At 40.5% G+C, this 18,748-nt stretch overlaps 1 protein-coding gene across 3 annotated transcripts in view; it reads left to right on the top strand.

Annotated features, from left to right (window-relative positions):
* The window catches only part of LOC122212705 (solute carrier family 41 member 3-like), a 97,994-nt gene extending 93,758 nt beyond the window's left edge, over positions 1-4,236 (top strand). For all 3 annotated transcript variants that reach the window (XM_042926665.1, XM_042926667.1, XM_042926666.1), the window contains exons 10-11: positions 1,905-2,053; positions 3,345-4,236. In XM_042926665.1, coding sequence (XP_042782599.1) covers positions 1,905-2,053; positions 3,345-3,554 — 359 coding nt within the window. In that variant the 3' untranslated portion in view covers positions 3,555-4,236. The remainder of the gene's footprint in view (positions 1-1,904; positions 2,054-3,344) is intronic.
* The last annotated feature ends 14,512 nt before the right edge of the window (positions 4,237-18,748 follow it).

An 18,748-nucleotide genomic window follows, 5' to 3' on the forward strand; every position in this document is an offset into this window, starting at 1 on the left:
ATATATATATATATATATATATATATATATATATATACATATGTATATATATATATATATATACATATGTATATATACATACCACATCTTCATCCAGTCTATGGACATTTGGGCTCTCTTTGCAGTTTGGCTGTTGTTGATAATGTTGCTATAAACATTTGGGTGCATGTACCCCTTTGGGTCTTTATTTTTGTATCCTTTGGGTAAATACCTAATAGTGCATTTGATGGATTGTACCTATTATATTTTCTGATTTGTCACTTGTGTTTGGAAAATCTATTTCAATTTCTGTATTTTTGTACCTTTCCTGGTTCAGACTGCTATAATGCAAGCATAAAATGATTGGCTCATAACCACAAGAAACTTGTTTTTTATAGTTGTGGTGGGTGGAAGTTCAAGATCAAGGCACTAGCAAATTCTGTGGTGATGGCCTGTTCCTCCTTCACAGCTGTCTTCTCACTATGTGCTTACATGACAGAAAGGGTGAAGAGGCTTTCTGAAGTCTCTTATAGCTTATAAGTTATAAGCACTAATGCCATACATGAGTGCTGTACCCTACCCTTATGACTTAATCACCTCCAAATACCATCACACTCGGGGTTAAGTTACAACATGGGGATCTGGGTGGTGAAAGCAAGGGGGATATGGACAAACATCCAATGTATAGCAGCACCTAAATATTTTACTGAATTCTTACTCTCAAGATTGTCTTGAGTTTTAGTGCCAGCTGCCATTAGTAATTATTTATTTTGCTTCTACTTTTTCTTTTTTTCTTTTTTTTTTTATTTTTTAAAATTTTTTTTACATTTTATTTATTTTTGAGACAGGGAGAGACAGAGCAGGAACAGGGGAGGGTCAGAGAGAGGGAGACACAGAATCTGAAACAGGCTCCAGGCTCTGAGCTGGCAACACAGAGCCTGACGCGGGGCTTGAATTCACGGACCGTGAGATCATGACCTGAGCCGAAGTCGGCCGCTTAACCAACTGAGCCACCCAGGCGCCCCTACTTTTTCTTTTTTTAAAAGAATCTTCTCATACCTTGTCTAATTTTTCATCACAAATAGACTTTGGAGCTCTTGTGTTTTCTCACCCTCTCTACATATTATTTTATGGTAGTGTTTTTGGCTTCTAAGCTATATGATTTCCCCCCTCTTTCTTAGGAATTTGATGAAATATATTAACTCAGAGGCAAATGGAGGCTTTTTACTGAAACTCTTTATTTCTGTTTGAAGAGTCATTTGCGTTTACACGTGACACTCTTAAAAGTGTGTGTGGTTGGGGCAGGGAAGTCACACTTCTTGCAGAGTCTCAGATTCCTGGAGGGCTGAAGCCAAAAGAGAATGTGCTGAATGAATCTCTCAGGCTTAGCGTGAGGAAGGGGCTGTCTGAGGCCCCCTATGAGTGTGCCAGCCCTCCCTGGATCAGACTTCACATGCTGAGGCTTCATTCCCCTCACATTCCAGAGCTCTCTTCTACCTTCAGCCCCTTGCAAATCCTCTTTTCTCTGCCCAGAATACTCTCCTCCGGATGTGTGTCTCAGCCAAGTTGTCCTCTTCTCGAGAGAGCTTTTAGTATCCAGTAACTCATCTTGCTAGTACCCACCTGGTTCTCTAAAACAAAGACCCATGCTTCCTAGCACTGGTCACCCTTTGAAATGACCTTTCTTGTTTGTTTCTGCTACTCAAGTCTGTTTTTTTTTTTCTCTTCCCTAAAGTGTCATTTCCTTGAAGGAAGGGACAGAGCTATATCCGCATCTGCTAGAACATGCCTGCAGTATAGTAGGTGCTCAGGAAACACTCGTGTAGTAGATAAATGAATGCGGATGCCTCACGGGAAACTAAAACATGCCAAGGTGGTCCCTGCTGCCTGTCAAGTCACACACACCTCATGGTTGTCTTTTCCAGAAATTAATTCCGTATCAGCTCGAGTCCTGCTCTCTCTGGTGGTTCCGGGCCATCTGATTTTCTTCTATATCATTTACTTGGTGGAAGGCCATTTGGTCCCACAAAGTAAGATGTTTGTGGTGTTCTATCTGCTAGCAAGTCTGATGCAGGTAAGGATGACTGTTAGTAGCATCAAAGCAGCATTCAGTGCTTATTCAGCCAGCAAGATTTATCTCCCTGACCTGGGAAAGATGCTGAGGGGGTGAGGTTGGGGGGGTTCCTGGACATGGCAGGGCATGGCCCCCATCTTCCAAGAATCAACATATTCAAGCTCAAGGGTGTGAACCAGACACAGAAGTCACACCACACTCTGCATTGCATGCATTCCACATTGCATACTGCACAGGGCACATTTCATACTGCAAGCAGCATGCTCCACAGTACACACAGCACACTGCACATGACACACTTTACACTGCACACTCGTTAATCTCCACTTCCCACAAGGCACCATCCATACTGCATATAGCACACTGCTCAATTGTCACCAGGAGATCAGAGGATGGTCCTGAAGATACAGCAAGTTGCCATGAAGCAAGCTGATGTGTGGTTCTGGCTGGTGAACTGGGCCATGCACATCATTCATCACAGACAGGGTGGGCAGGGACCAGGTCCCTGCTGGGATGTTGCTAAAACACACACAAGGACTTTTAGTCAGCGCTGGGTGGTGATAAGGGCATGATGAAAGGTTAGGCTGGTGCCTGCCTGTGGGTAGTACTCAGCAGACTATCTGCCCAGACTAGTTGTCGGATGCCCCTGGTGGGCCTGGGATGTCCACAGGGATAACGGTGGGCCTTGATGGGCAGTTATAGGAGGGCAGTGCTAGAACTAGGGACTGATGTTTTCAAATCCTCTGAGTTAGGGCATTTGCAATTGCAGCATGTCCCTGATCATGAACGATAGGGCGGGGTACTTTGAGAAACTGTCCCGAGGGGGACAGAGGGGCTGCGGTCAGCCTGTGACAAGACACTGAGGAGCTCTGAAGTGAGACCAGCACTGTGGTGCTTCCAGGGAAGGGTTACTCTCCAAAACTGCTCAAGTGAGGCCCTCTAGGGAACCCTATCTGAAGTCTGTGTCTTGAGTTTCTAAGGAAGGTGAGAGGAGCCTGTGTAGCAGAGACGATCTGTCTGCCACCTCAGGATGCTGCAAGCAGGTCCTGACGACAGGAGGGAGACTAGGCAAGTGTGGATGAGGGTGGACTTTCTGGCCTCTGCATGAGCTCAGAGCTAGGCATTGACCCCAAGAGAAGCTGGAGGAAGTCCAGCTGGGGTTGACATGGGGTTGACTCCCTGGGGTTGACATGTCCACCTTAGTATCTGCCTTTGAAATCTAGTGTTTCTTGGTGACACTTGGCTTTCTGACTTAGTTGTCATCTTTTGTGTCTGCTTGCTCTTATGACAGGTGACAATTCTGCTGTACCTGGCAGAAGTGATGGTTCGGCTCACGTGGCACCAGGCTCTGGATCCAGACAGCCACTGCATCCCCTACCTCACAGGGCTGGGGGACCTGCTAGGGACTGGCCTCCTGACACTCTGCTTCCTTATCAACTGGTTATTGAGGAGTGAAGCAGGGCTGGATGACATCTCAGACCCAGCATCCGGGCCTCCCTAATGAGCCCAGGCAGCCGTATTTGCTTAGTAGAATTTTCCTTCCCACCAGCAGGGTACAGAATACAGTTTCTCCCTGACTAGGTCCTCAGGAAGGATGGTTAACACCCTGATTCTGCAGTGACCCTTTGTCAGTCTTCCAGGGACACTCACACATCTTGACTCTGGAGTTGGAAGCTGAGCCTGTAAAGGTGAAGGAGACCTGAAATCAGAGGCAGTGTTTGTGTACATGTGACTGCATGCTCCTGGGCTTGAGTGTGCACTCATGTGCTGGGTGAGTGCAAATAAGTGCATGTGTGTGTGTGGAGAGCAGGAGACTCTGGCCTGAAGACGCTGAAGGAAGAGGTATGTCTAGTGCACTGGGGGGATGTGTGGGCAGTGTTCTGTGTCCACACAGCCTGTACTTGGAAGGAGCAGGAAGGAAACACTTTCTGTGCCTATACCTCAGGACTGTGCTGTGGCTTACCCACAGGCTGACTAGATCCAAGCTTCATGGGCTATTCTGCTGATGTGCCTGCAAATGTGCAACCCTTCCCAGGACAGCCCTTCCTTGCATACCCTTGTGATCTGCTCTTGGTATTTAATCCTGTCACTATTTTTCTTTTTCTTTTTTTATGTTGAAGCCAAACTTCTGTTTAGATTTTAGTGATCACAAAAGTATAAAATAAAACATAGATTATATTGTACTTGGCCTTTTGTGTCTTTAAAGGTAGTTAATGCAACCATAAGACTTGGGGTCTGTAAGTAACAAATACCTCTGGCATTTCTCTAGTGTCTATTTCTCAAACTGTGGTCTCTAGCAGAGAAGCATCAAAGTCAGGGAAACTTGTTAGACATGGAAGTTGTTAATCCTCCTTCCCCTAGGCCTGCCAGTCAGCCTGTCTTGGGGTGGGGTCAGCAAGGTGGGTTTAACAAGCCCCATGTTGTTCTGATGCACTCTTACATTTGAGAAGCACTGCCCCAGAATGTCCTCACTTTTTAAAATGTTTACTTCCTGTTTCTTAATCACTCATCATAACAACTTTAGCCATGATTTGGGTTGAGGATTATTATCTTCATATGGTGAAACGGGTATTTACTTATTCATGTCATCTTGGATGAAGACATGTGTGAGACAGGTCAACACTGGAGATGCATATAGTTCCTTGACTGAGGACATCACCAGGTATATACCCTCTTGCTAGAATGAGGGAAATTTATGGGATGAATTTTTCTGCCAGGTTGAAGTCGACATTGGGGAGGAATTTTTCTGTACAGAGGAGGTAAACATGAGGATTGAATACAGCTTTCACATTGAAATCATCACAGATGTATCCATGTGCAGGTCTGAGATCATCATCAGAGATGAACCCAGATGAGGTAAGGTTATCATTGGAAATGATCCCTAATGCAGGGCTGAAGTCAGAATCTGGGATGAATTTTCCTATGGGGTAAGGTCATCATAGGTGATGAACCTAGCTGCAGAACTGAGGGCACCATCAGGCATAAATCCAGGTGGTTCTCATAAGGACAGTCCTGCTGCAGCTCCAGTACTGAGGTCAACATCTAGCTGAATCTGGCTACAGTGTTGAAGTGGCCATCAGGGTTAAATCCACACACAAAGCTGAGGAATTATTGGGTATAAATCTGGTTGTGGAGCTGAATATCTTAGTTGGGATGAATCCTGCTATGGGACTGAAGTTAGTAGCTGGGTTAATTTTATCTATGGAGTTTTGATAAGAGTGAGGGGCAGGAAGTGGGTCAAGGTGAATATAAATTTAAGATTGAAGCCAAACTCAAGGTTCGATTAAACCTCACATCGCAAAGCTGTACATGCTCTGGCTGATAGTGTCAAGGGCCTGAATCAGGCAGAAGGATAAGGTCAATTCCTTGGTCAAAGTCATGGTTGTTTAGATCCAACTTAATTCACAGATGTAGATATGGTCTGGACAATAGGAAGATGATGAGGATTTGAATCAAGGTGAAAGTCAAGGTCAAATTCAACATCAGTATCAAGTTTAAGGTCAATTTATAGTTAAGGTCAAGATCAGTTCCAAGACCAGGAACATACAGATCATCCCTGATGTATGACGATTCGACTTCTGATTTTTCAACTTCACAGTGATGTGAAAGCAATCTGCATTCAATGGAAACCGTACTTCAGATTTTGAGTTTTGATCTTTTACTGGGTTATTGGTATGGTATGATACTCTGTGGTGACGTGGGGCAGTTAGCAACAGCTGCAGCTGTCTGTCAGCCAAGCAATTGTGGGGGATAACAATTACTATCCTTACAGCCATTCTGTTTGTCACTTTCAGAAGAGTATTGAAATTATAGGAGATAGTCAATACTTTGTTATCTAATAGCTTTGTGGGAAACGATTAAGCTCTGATGTTTGATAGGTTAGGTGTATTCGATGCATTTTTCACTTGTTTGACTTAAAATGTGTTTATTGGGATGTAACCCATCATAAACTGAGGAGGATCTGTATTTAAGTTCACAATCATGGCTACACATGTCCTCAATGATTAGACAAAGAATTGGGTGTGAATCATGGACAAAGTCAAGATCAAGGTCAAATTCATAGTTTGATCTAGATATTATCTTGAACAACAATCAGGAACCCGATGAGGAACTGAATCAAGGTCAAGGTCAATTTCATGGTCACTTTAAGGTCAAAGTCCTTATGGATTAAGAATCAAGGGGTCAAGTTTGTGTTTGAAGTGAAACTTGATTAACATATTAGGGACAGATTTTCATTGAGGTCAGCATCAAGGTCAAGTACAAGGTTAAGGTTAAGGTCATGTGTTAAGACCTAGACATAGTTCAAGGTTAATATCAAGATCAATTTCAAGTTCATATTCTGGAGTAGACCTATACATGAGAGTCTGAGACAGGTGGTGGTCTGAATTATGAACAAAGTCATGATAAAATTCAAGTTCAGGATCAAAAGTCAAGGTTAAGTTCCAATTTAAAGTCAAGATCGAGGTTAAAATCAAGTTTATATTTAGAAGGTCTGGATGATAATCTGGGTCAGAATGTGGTCTAAACCAGGGTCAAGGTAAAGGCAGATTTCAATGTGTTAAGGTCATGTTAAAGGTGAAAGACAGGAGGGATTGGGCAACACATAGTATGGATTATAATCAGGAGCAAAAAGTAAATCTGATTTAGTGTCAAGGTCAAGATCAAAGTAAAATTCAAGCTCAGATTCAAAGTCTGGGCCAAGTTCAAGACTAAGATCAGTTAAAAAGACAAATCAAACTAAACTTCAAGTCAGGGCAACACTACAATAAGGTCAAAGTCCAAGTCCAGTTCAAGTTATAGTTCTACGCATGATAAAGTGGGTCTGAACCAGGGTTTACATCAAAGTCAAGGAGAAATTTAAAGTACAGGTCATCCTTGAGGCACCTGGGTGGCAAAGTTGATTAAGCTTCTGACTCTTGGTTTTGGCTCAGGTCATAATCTCACTGTTTGTGAGATTGAGCCTGCTTCTGGCTCTGCGCTCGCAGCATGGACTCTGTTGAGATTCTCTCTCTCCCTCTCTTCCACTCTTCTGCGCTCACTCTCTCAATCTCTCTCTCAATCTCTATCTCTCTCTCTCTCAAAATAAATAAGTAAACTTAAAAAAAAACGCATTTTCCTGCCTTGTCAAAAATTAGTTGGCCATATATTTATGGGTCCATTTCTGGGTCTCTATTATATTCCATTGATCTATGTGTCTTGTTTTTGTGCCAATACCTTACTTGCTTGATGATTACACTTTATAATACAGCTTAAAGTCCGGAATTGTGATGCCTCCAGCTTTGGTTTTCTTTTTCAAGATTACTTTTCTTTTCAGGGTCTTTTGTGATTTTATACAAAATTTAGGATTGTTTTTTCTAGCTCTGTGAAGAATTTTGATAGGAATTCCATTGAATGTGTCAATTGCTTTGCATAGTATTGACATTTTAACAATATTTGTTTCTCCAATCCACGAGTGTAGAATGTTTTGCCATTTCTTTGTGTCTTCTTCAATTTCTTTCATAAGCTTTCTATAGTTTTCACCAGACAGATCTTCATCTCTTTGGTTAGGTTTATTCCTAAGTATTTTATGGTTTAGGTGCAATTGTAAATGGGATAGATTCCTTGGTTTCTCTTTCTGCTACTTCATTATTGGTGTATAAACTTCTATATATTGATTTTATATCCTGTGCCTTTGCTGAATTCATGGATCAGCTCTAACAGTTTTTTGGAGTCTTTCAGGTTTTCCATGTAGAGTATCATGTCATCTGCGAAGAGTGAAAGTTTGACTTCTTCCTTGCCAATTTGGATGCCTTTTATTTCTTTTTTGTTGTCTGCTCCAGCTAGGACTTCCAGCAGTATGTTGAAGAGCAGTGGTGAGAGTGGACATCCCTGTCGTGTTCCTGATCTTAGGGGCAATCTCTCAGTTTTTCCCCATTGAGCATGATATTAGCTGTGGGCCTTTCATATATGGCTTTTATGATATTGAAGTATGTTCCTTCTACCCCTACTTCCTTGAGGGTTTTTATCAAGAAATGATGCTGTATTTTGTCAAATGCTTTTTCTGCATCTATTTTAAGGATCATATGGTTCTTATCCTATCTACTCATATGGTGTATCACATTGATTGACTTGCAAATATTGAACCAGCTCTGCAGCCCAGAAATGAACCTCACTCAATCATGGTGAATAATTCTGTTAATGTACTGTTGAATTCGATTTGCTAGTATCTTGCTGAGAATTTCTGCATCCAAGTTCATCAGGGATATTGGCCTGTAATTCTCCTGTTTAGTGGGGTCATTGTCTGGTTCTGGAATCAAGGTAATGCTCCCTTCATAGAATGAGTTTAGAAGCTTTCCTTCAATTTCTATTGTTTGGAACAGTTTGAGAATAGGTATTAACTCTTTTTTTTTATAATTGTTATTAACATTTATTTATTGTTGAGAGACAGAGTATGAGCAGGGTAGGGGCAGAGAGAGACACACACACAGAATCCGAAGCAGGCTTCAGGCTTGAGCTGTCAGCACAGAGCCTGACACGGGGCTCAAACCCACAGTGAGATCATGACCTAAGCCACAGTTGGACACTCAACTGACCAAGCCACCCAGGCGCCCCAGTATTAACTGTTTTTTAAATGTCTGGTAGAATTTCCCTGGGAAGCCATCTAGCCCAAGACTCTTAATTGTTGAGAGATTTTTGATAACTGGCTTCATTTCTTTCCTTGTTATGGGCCTATTCAAATTTTCTGTTTCTTCCCTGTTTGAGTTTTGGTAGTGTGTGAATGTCTAGGAATTTGTCCATTTCTTCCAGATTGTCCAGCTTGTCAGTACATAATTTTCATAGTATTCTGTTATAATTATTTATTTTTCTATAGTATTGGTTGTGATCTTCCGTTTTTCATTTGTGATTTTATCTATTTGGCCCTCTTTTCAAGTAGTCTGTCTAGTGGTTTATAAATTTTGTTTAGTCTTTCAAAAAACCAACTCTTAGTTTCATTGATCTGTTTTTTTTAATGTGTGTGTTTTTTTATTCTATATTGTTTATTTCTGCTCTAGTATTTATTATTTCCCTTTTTCTACTGGCTTTGAGCTTTATTTGCTGCTCCTTTTCTAGCTTCTTAAGTGTAAGGTTAGGTTGTATATTTGGGACCTTTCTTGCTTCTTGAGATAGGCCTGAATTGCAATGTATTTTCCTGTAAGAACTGCCTTTGCTGCAACTGAAAGGGTTTGGACTCTTGTGTTTTTATTTTCATTTGCTTCCATGTATTTTTTAATTAACTCCTCTTTGACAAAGCAGGAAAGAGCATCCAATGGAAAATAGAGAGCATCTTTAGCAAATGGTGCTGGGAGAACTGGACAGGGACATGCAGAAGAATGAAACTACCACTTTTTTACACCATACACAAAAATAAATTCAAAATGGATGAAAGATGTAAATGTGAAATGAGAAACCATCAAAATCCTACAGGAGAAAACAGGCAGCAACTTCTTACTTGACATGCCTCTGGAGGCAAGGGAAATAAAAGCAAAAATGAACTATGGAGACCTCATCAAGACAAAAACTTCTGCACAGCAAAGGAAACAAAAAAAAAAGGCAACTGATGGAATGGGAGAAGATGTTTGCAGATAACATATCAGATAAAGGGTTAGTATCCAAAATCTACAAAGAACACCCAAAAACAATCCAGTGAAGAAATGTGCAAAAGACATGAACAGACTCTTTTCCAAAGAAGACATCTAGATGGGTAACAAACACATGAAAAGATGCTCAACATCACCCATCATCAGAGAAATACAAATCAAAACAGCAATGGGATACCACCTAACACCTCTCAGAATGGGAAAAAATGAACAACTCAGACAACAACAGATGTTGGTGAGGATGTGAAGAAAGGGGAACCCTTTTGAACGCTTGGTGGGAATGCAAACTGGCTCAGTCACTCTGGAGAATAGTGTGGATGTTCCTCAAAAAAAAAAAAAATAGAACTACCCTACTACCCAGCAGTTGCACTACTAGGAATTTATCCAAAGGATACAAAAATGCTGATTTGAAGGGGCGCATTCATCCCAGTGTTTATAGCAATGTTATCAGCAATATCCAAATTGTAGAAAAAGCCCAAATGTCCATTGGCTGATGAATGGATAAAGAAGATGTGGTACGTACACACACACACACACACACACACACACACACACACACAATGGAATAGCATTTGGTGATAAGAAAGAATAACATCTTGCCATTTGCAACAATGTGGATGGACTGGAGGGCAGTATGCTAAGTGAAATAAGTCGGTCAGAGAAAGATACATGATTTCACGCATATGTGCAATTTGAGAAACTCAACAGATGAACCTAAAGCGATGGAAGGAAAAATAAGATAAAAACAGAGAGGGAGGCAAACCATAAGAGACTCTTAAATACAGAGAACAAACTGAGGGTTACTGCAGGGGTGTTGGTTGGATGCATGGGCTAAATTGGTGATAGGTATTGAGGAGGACACTTGTTGGGATGAGCAATGGGTGTCATATGTATGAGATGAATCACTGGGTTCTACTCCTGAAGCCAAGACTACACTGTATGTTAAATAACTTTAATTAAAAAAAAAAAGTACAGGTCATGTTTAAGTTTGTACTTAAAACCAACATTGATGCCAAAACCAAGTTTTAGGTGAAGTTCAAGGTTAAATGCAACTTCACATTCAGGGCTATACATTGTCTAGACACTTTATAGAAAAGGATGAGTGAGTCACAAGAAAGCTCAAGGTCAAGATCATAATCAAAGCTAAAATCAAGGCTAAAAGTAAAGAAATGTTAAGTTTGTCTGAGTTAGAATCAAAACAAGGCCAAGGAACATTCAAAGTTAGCATTAAAGAGAAGATCAAGACCAATGTCAAGAAAGAAAAATCTAAAGAAAAATAAAAATCAAGGTTAAGCTCAAGAATAGCACATAGTATTCAAGGAGAAGTTGTAGACTAGCCAAGACTGAGTGTGAAAGTAATGGCATTTAGATGGAGGGGAATGAGTGTGAAAAGAATGGTGGTTGTATCATACAGTGAGTGAGCATAGAGTGGTTGTTGAATGCACAAAGTTTAGTGTGCAAGGAGTGGAAGTTGGGTGATAGGGAATACTTGTAGAGTGATGCTAGATTACACATGAGCGCACAATGAGTGGAAGAATAGCACAGTGAGTTTGCAAGGATTTATTGTTGAATGGCACAGTGTGCAAAGAATGGAAACTGCAAAGTGCAGAATGAGTTAAAAAAGAGTGCCTATTGATTCGCATGGAGCAAGTGTGCAGGAAGTGATTGTTGAATGGCAGAGGAGTGGTACTGGATGGAGAAGATGGAGTGCATTAAGAGAGATTGTTGAATAGCAAACAGTGAGTGTTCTAGGAAAGGGATTGGGCTGTACATAATGCATGTGCAAAGAATAGTTGTTGAATTTCACACTGTGATTATCCAAAGAGTGGTTTGCAAATCACAGTGAGTGTGGAAAGAGTGGTTATGGAAACACTAAATGTGCACAGAGAGGATGTTGAATGGTATACAGTGTGAATATCAATTATTAATTGGAAAATAATGGGTTTGCAAGGAAAGGAAGTTGGTAGGACCTGCCAAGAATACATATAGTTTTGGAATTTCACACGGAGTATGTAAGGGATGAATGTCCAATGGCATGGAATGGGTGTAGTGAATGGAATTTGGATGGTGCAGAATGAGTATAATGTGTATGAGGTTGTTCTTGAAAAGCATACAATGTGAGTGCAAGGAGTGGCATTGGAATAGCAATAATGAGTGTGGGAGGAGTGGATATTAAGTCACAAGTGGTGGTGAGTAATCCAGTGTAATTGTTAAAGTACAGTCGGTGTGTGAGAGATGTTTGAATAGCTCAGAATGAGTGGGCAGGTATTGTAAGTTGGATGGAACAGAACGAACATACATAGAGTATTTATTGCAGATAGTGAGTGTGCCAAGAGTGAGCATTGGATACCATGATGTTGGTTTTAATGAGTGGAAGTTGGATTGTGCAAAAGGATTATATATGAGAGGTTGGTCATTTGCACACATAGTTTTGTGAGTCACAGACACTGAATGTGCAGGCAGGTAGAGCTAACTGGCACTGAATGAGTAGCCTGGAGTGAAGATTGGATTGGAGGTGGAAATAATGTCTGTTGGAAAACCCACAGTGAGTGTGCAAAGAGCGACTCTTGAACTGCAGGCAATTGTGCACAAAGAACGTATTAAATAGCACACAGTGTGCAAGCGATGATTGTCAAATGAAAGAGTGACATTTGAATAGAGCAAAAGAAATGTGCAGAGAGATTGAATTATACACAATTTGCTATGAATTGGGGAGTCAGTGTGTGTGTGAGTATGCAAAGACAGTAAACAGAATGTGTTTAGAATGAGTAGAATATGGATGGTGCAAAACTAGTATTCAAAGATTAGTTTTTTAATACTTATTTTTTTAAGTTTTTATTTAAATTCCAGTTAGTTTAACATGTTTTTCAAAGGGACACATGCACCCTGATGTTTATAGGAACGTTATCTGCAATAGTCAAATTATGGCAACACCCCAAGTGTCCATTGACTGATGATATATATATATATATATAATATATATATATATATATATATATATCATCCATTGATCCATCCTTCCCACTTTACTCTCGAATCCTCACTCTGGAGGTGGATTCCCTCCCTGGCCCCAGCCTATTCCCTCGTGGCTCTGGAGGGCAACAGGAGGCTGCTGAGCCCTCTCCCTTGCTGGGATTCTGCTGACCCCAGTTCTCTCCTAAGACCACACCCCACCTCCTCCCTCAGCCAGGCGCTGCTGATACCTGGTGTACCCCTTCACTGCCATCCTACAGAGAGGGCCCTTAACCCTGGACAGGGGAAGATGAGTGGTTTCTGTCCCGTGACAATGTGTGTTCTGTCCCCAATCCCATTCAACTGGCTGTACCTACCAGGATGAGTTTATATTCCCATTGGCCTTCCTGGGTAAGGGCCATCTTTCTTCCATCTCTGCTAAGGCCCAGAAAGGGTGGGAGATGAAAAAAGAGACAAATAAGAACAAGGGAAATGGAGTTGAGTAAGGGAGAGCTGGGTTCCAAACAGATGGTAAAATAGAGGATGGGGGATGGGTTGGGTGCAGATGACTTGGAAACGCTCATTAAGCATGACAGAGAATGTCCTGGGAAAGAAGCAGAGGGAGAAATGAAAATAGACAAATCAGCAGAGGGAGGGAGGGAGGCAGAATAGAGAAGGAGGCCCTGACCATCAGTAACAATGTGGGCAATAGAAGGGTAGATCCAATCATACCTCAAGATCATAAAAGCCATACATGAATGACCCAATGCTAATATCATCCTCAATGGAGAAAAACTGAGAGCTTTCCCCCTAAGGTCAGGAACAAGACAGGGATGTCCACTCTCACCACTGTTATTCAACATAGTATTGGAAGTCTTAGACTCTGCAATCAGACAACACAAAGAAATAAAAGGCATCCAAATCAGCCAGGAGGAGGTCAAACTTTCACTCTTTGCAGGCGACATGATACTCTATATGGAAAACCCAAAAGATTCCACCAAAAAACTGCTAGAACTGATCCATGAATTCAGCAAAGTTGCAGGATTTAAAATCAATGCACAGAAATCAGTTGCATTCCTATACACCAACAATGAAGTGACAGAAAGAGAAATCAAGGAATCAATCCCATTTACAGTTGGACCAAAAACCATAAAATACCTAGGAATAAATCTAACCAAAGAGGTGAAAAATCTATACACTGAAAACTATAGGAAGCTTATGAAAAACATTGAAGAAGACACCAAAAAATGGAAAAAGATTCCATGCTCCTGGATAGGAAGAACAAATATTGTTAAAATGTCGATATCTACCAAAGCAATCTACATATTCAATATAATCCCGATCAAAGTAACACCAGCATTCTTAACAGAGCTAGAACAAATAATCCTAAAATTTGTATGGAACCAGAAAAGACCGTGAATAGTCAAAGCAATCTTGAAAACGAAAACCAAGGCAGGAGGCATCACAATCCCAGACTTCAAGCTATACTACAAAGCTGTAATCATCAAGACAGTATGGTACTGGCACAAGAACAGACACTCAGATCAATGGAACAGAATAGAGAACCCAGAAATGGACCCACAAACATATGGCCAACTAATCTTTGACAAAGCAGGAAAGAATATCCAATGGAATAAAGACAGTCTCTTCAGCAAGTGGTGCTGGGAAAACTGGACAGCGACATGCAGAAAAATGAACCTGGACCACTTTCTTACACCATACACACAAATAAACTCAAAATGGATGAAAGACCTCAATGTAAGACAGGAAGCCATCAAAATCCTCGAGGAGAAAGCAGGCAAAAACCTCTTTCATCTTGCCCGCAGCAACTTCTTACTCAACACGTCTCCAGAGGCAAGGGAAACAAAAGCAAAAATGAACTACTGGGACCTCATCAAAATAAAAAGCTTCTGCACAGCGAAGGAAACAATCAGCAAAACTAAAAGTCAACTGACAGAATGGGAGAAGATATTTGCAAATGACAGATCAGATAAAGAGTTAGTATTCAAAATCTATAAAGAATTTATCAAACTCAACACCCAAAAAACAATCCAATGAAGAAATGGGCAAAAGACATGAATAGACACTTCTCCAAGGAAGACATCCAGATGGCCAACTAACACATGAGAAAAGTCTCAACACCACTCATCATCAGGGAAATACAAATCAAAACCACAATGAGATACCACCTGACACCTGTCAGAATGGCTAACATTAACAACTCAGGCCACAAGAGATGTTGGCAAGGATGTGGAGAAAGAGGATCTCTTTTGCATTGTTGGTGGCAATGCAAGCTGGTGCAGCCACTCTGGAAAACAGTATGGAGGTTCCTCAAAAAAACAAAAATAGAACTACCCTACAACCCAGCAATTGCACTACTAGGCATTTATCCATGGGATACAGGTGTGCTGTTTCGAAGGAACACATGCACCCCCTTGTTTATAGCAGCACTATCAACAATAACCAAATTATGGAAAGAGCCTAAATGTCCATCGATGGATGAATGGATAAAGAAAATGTGGCATATATATACAATGGAGTATTACTTCAATCCAAAAGAATGAAATCTTGCCATTTGCAACTACGTGGATGGAACTGGAGGGTATTATTCTAAGTGAAATTAGTCAGAGAAAGACAAAAATCATATGACTTCATTCATGTGAAGACTTTAAGAGTCAAAACAGATGGACATAAGGGAAGGGAAACAAAAATAATATAAAAACAGAGAGGGGGACAAAACAGAAGAGACTCATAAATATGGAGAACAAACTGAGAGTTCCTGGAGGGGTTGTGGGAAGGGGAATGGGCTAAATGGCTAAGGGGCATTAAGGAATCTACTCCTGAAATCATTGTTTCACTATATGCTAACTAATTTGGATGTAAATTTTAAAAAATAAAAAATAATTTAAAAAAATAAAACAAAAAGAGGTGTCTCCATTCCTCTTTTCCTGGTGTTAATAATGACCTGGCATGGACAAGGTAACCAGGAGTTTGGACCATATAGCTTAGTCTCGCTGAAGTACTAGAACAATTAAATTCCAAGAAAGAGATGATGAGTACTTAATAGGGCTTTAGGATTAGTTGCAATAACAACTATTATAGTTTGTTCCAATAAACCTGGTAATTAAATTTGCCTCTTAGAGATTCAAGCATCTTGAAGGCCGAATGAGAGATTTGTTCATGGAAGCACAGACTATGGCAGGTGTGCCTATAACATCAGCTTACCAGTGAGTTTAGCTGCAGTTGCAGCTGATCCTGTAATCCTAGGTTCTTCCAAACTAAAATTAGCACCATGGAATTTTCCAATTTTTTCCTCAGGGCCTTCTCCAAAACCACAGGATACCATTCATCCATTACCCAACAGAAGCCCAGAATTGATGGGGGAAAGATAACAATGCTGGAGGTAACCCTCAATCAATGAGCAAAAGTGCCTGGTGGATGAATGCCCCAGCCTCTTGTGTTTGGGAAAGACAATGTTGGAGATGATTTTATGCACATCTTTATGATCCCAGAAAAATTTAACCCTAACTATTCAAAGCAAATATTTCAATAGTGCACCATTAGTTTTGCTTTTCTCTGTATCACTCTGCCAACTTCCTACTCTATCTCTGGAATTATCTTGCAAATAAACCACCTGCAACTCAAAAAATAAATAAAAATAAATAAATAAAATTTTTTTAAAAAGGGTAGATCCAAATTCATTATATGCTGTGATGGTTAATTTTATATGCCAGCTTACTTGGGTTAAGGGGTACTCAGATAGCCGATAACATTTTAGTTCTGGGTGTATCTGTGAGAATGTTTCCAGAAGAGATTAGCAGTTGGAGCAGTAGATTGAGAAAGAAGATCGCCATTCCTCATGAGACTGGGCATCATCCAATCCATTGAGGGCCTTAATAGAACAAAACAGCAGAGGGAGGGCAAATTTGTCCTGTGATTGAGCTGGGGTATCCATCTACTCCTACTCTTGGACATTTATGCTGCTGTTTTTCAGGCCTTTGGACTCAGACTGGGACTTAGCACCACTGGCTCCCCTGGTTGTCAGGTGTGAAAGTTGGGACTAGAACAATACCACTGGCTTTCGTGGGCCTCCAGCTTGCAGATGGCAGATTGTGGGACTTCCTTCTCAACTTCCGTTATTGTGTAAACCAATCCCACCTAATAAATCTTTTTCTGGATATCTATATATATCCTATTGGTCCTTTTTCTCTAGAGAACACTGACTGGTACAGATGCTTTTAACATTTCCAATTCCCCCTATACATTTATTTTGTCGGATTCAGAGTGAGGTCTCAATGCTTCTCCAGTCTTTTTCACATATCAAAAATACAGGCATACCTTGGAGATGAAAAGCATTTCACCTTTTCTCAAGGTTCTTCTATGTTGTAGCCTAACTTCCTTCTTTTTCAAGACAGGAAAATATTCTTTTGTATGTATAGACCACACTTTGGTTATCCATTCATCCATTGATGTACATTTGGGTTGTTTCCACATTTTAGCTATTGTTTACTATGCTACTATGAACGTGGATGTATTTTATTTAAAATTAATTTTGTCTGATAGTATAACCACCCCTGATCTTTTTGGGTGCTATTTGTATAGAATATCTTTCCATACTTTCCCTTTAACTCTATTTATGTCTTTTGATCTAAAATCAGTCTCTTGTAGACAGCAAATACTTCAATCATATTTTTAAATCCATTCTGCCAATCTCTGCTTTTTGACTGGAGAGTTTAATCCACTTTTGTTTGAAGTAATTACTGGTAAGGAGGGATTTGTTTCTATCACTTTGCTATTTGCTTTCCGTGTGCTTTATAGCGTTGGGGTTTTTTTTGTTTTTGTTTTTGTTTTTGGTACCTTATTTCCTGCATTACTGTCTTCTCGTGTTTAGTTGATTTTTTCTAGTGAAATGTTTACATTATGTTCTCATATCCTTTTGTGTATAGCTGCTTTCTTCATGGTTATCATGGGAATTACATTTAACATAGTAAGTTATAATACCCTAATGTGTATTTATACTAGTTTAACTTCAATAGCATGGAAACACTCTGCTCCTTTACAGCTCTGACCCCACCTCCTTTCAGTTAGTGATGTCACAAAAGTATATACTTTTGGATTGTGAGTCTAAAACATAGAGTAATACTTCTTTTAAAAAACTACATTAGTCTCTTAATGTAGAAAGGAAAAAGCAGAGATGGAAACTAAAGTTATAATGATACTAGCTTTTATACTCATCCATGTATTTCTTTTTACCAGAGTTCTTTATTTCTTCATAAGACTTTGAGTTACTTTCCATTGCCTTTTAATTTCAGCCTGAATGACTGCCTTCATTGCAGGGCTGGTCTAGACATAGCAATGTTCTAAGCTTTGGCATATCTGGGAATGTCTTAATTTATCCCTTGTTTTTTTGGGGGGGAGGGGGGAGAATCCCTCCATCCATCCTCCCTCCCTTCCATCCTTCCTTCCTTTTCTCCCTCCCTCTCTTTTTCCTTCCCTCCCTCCTTTTCTTCCTTCCTCGCTCCCTCCTTCTTTTCTCCTTCCTTCCTTCCTTCCTTCCTTCCCTCCCTCCCTCCCTTCCATCCTTTCTTCCATTCCATTCTTCCTTCCAAATCCTTTCTGCTGGTCCCTCTCCTTCCGTTCCCTTCCTTCCTTCCCTTCTTCCCCTTCCTTGCCTTCCTCCTTTCCTTTCCTTTCCTTTCCTTTCCTTTCCTTTCCTTTCCTTTCCTTTCCTTTCCTTTCCTTTCTCCCCTTCCCTTTCCTTCCTTACCACCCTCCCTTTCTCCCTTTGTCCCTTCCTCCCCTTCCTCCTTCCTTCCCTTCCCTTTCTCTTTCTCTTTCTTTCTGAACTTTTATAAACATATGATGTTATGTTAGTTTAAGGTGTATAATATAATGAATCAACAATCTCTCTCTCATTTTTTAAAGACAGTTTTGCCAGAGTAGGATTGTTGGTTGACATTTTTTTCCCCAACATTTTGAATAGATCAACCCACTGTCATTTGGCCTCTGAGGCTGCTGAAGAAGACTGTGCTGATGATTTTATTGGGGTAAATCTCATAAATGCTGTCTTCCTTCAGGAAGGTCATTAACAAGAGTCAGCAGACCTCCAGCTTCCTAAGCCTTTTCT

The sequence above is a fragment of the Panthera leo genome, assembly GCF_018350215.1.
Source record: "Panthera leo isolate Ple1 chromosome A2 unlocalized genomic scaffold, P.leo_Ple1_pat1.1 chrA2_random_Un_scaffold_41, whole genome shotgun sequence".
NCBI lineage: Eukaryota > Metazoa > Chordata > Mammalia > Carnivora > Felidae > Panthera > Panthera leo.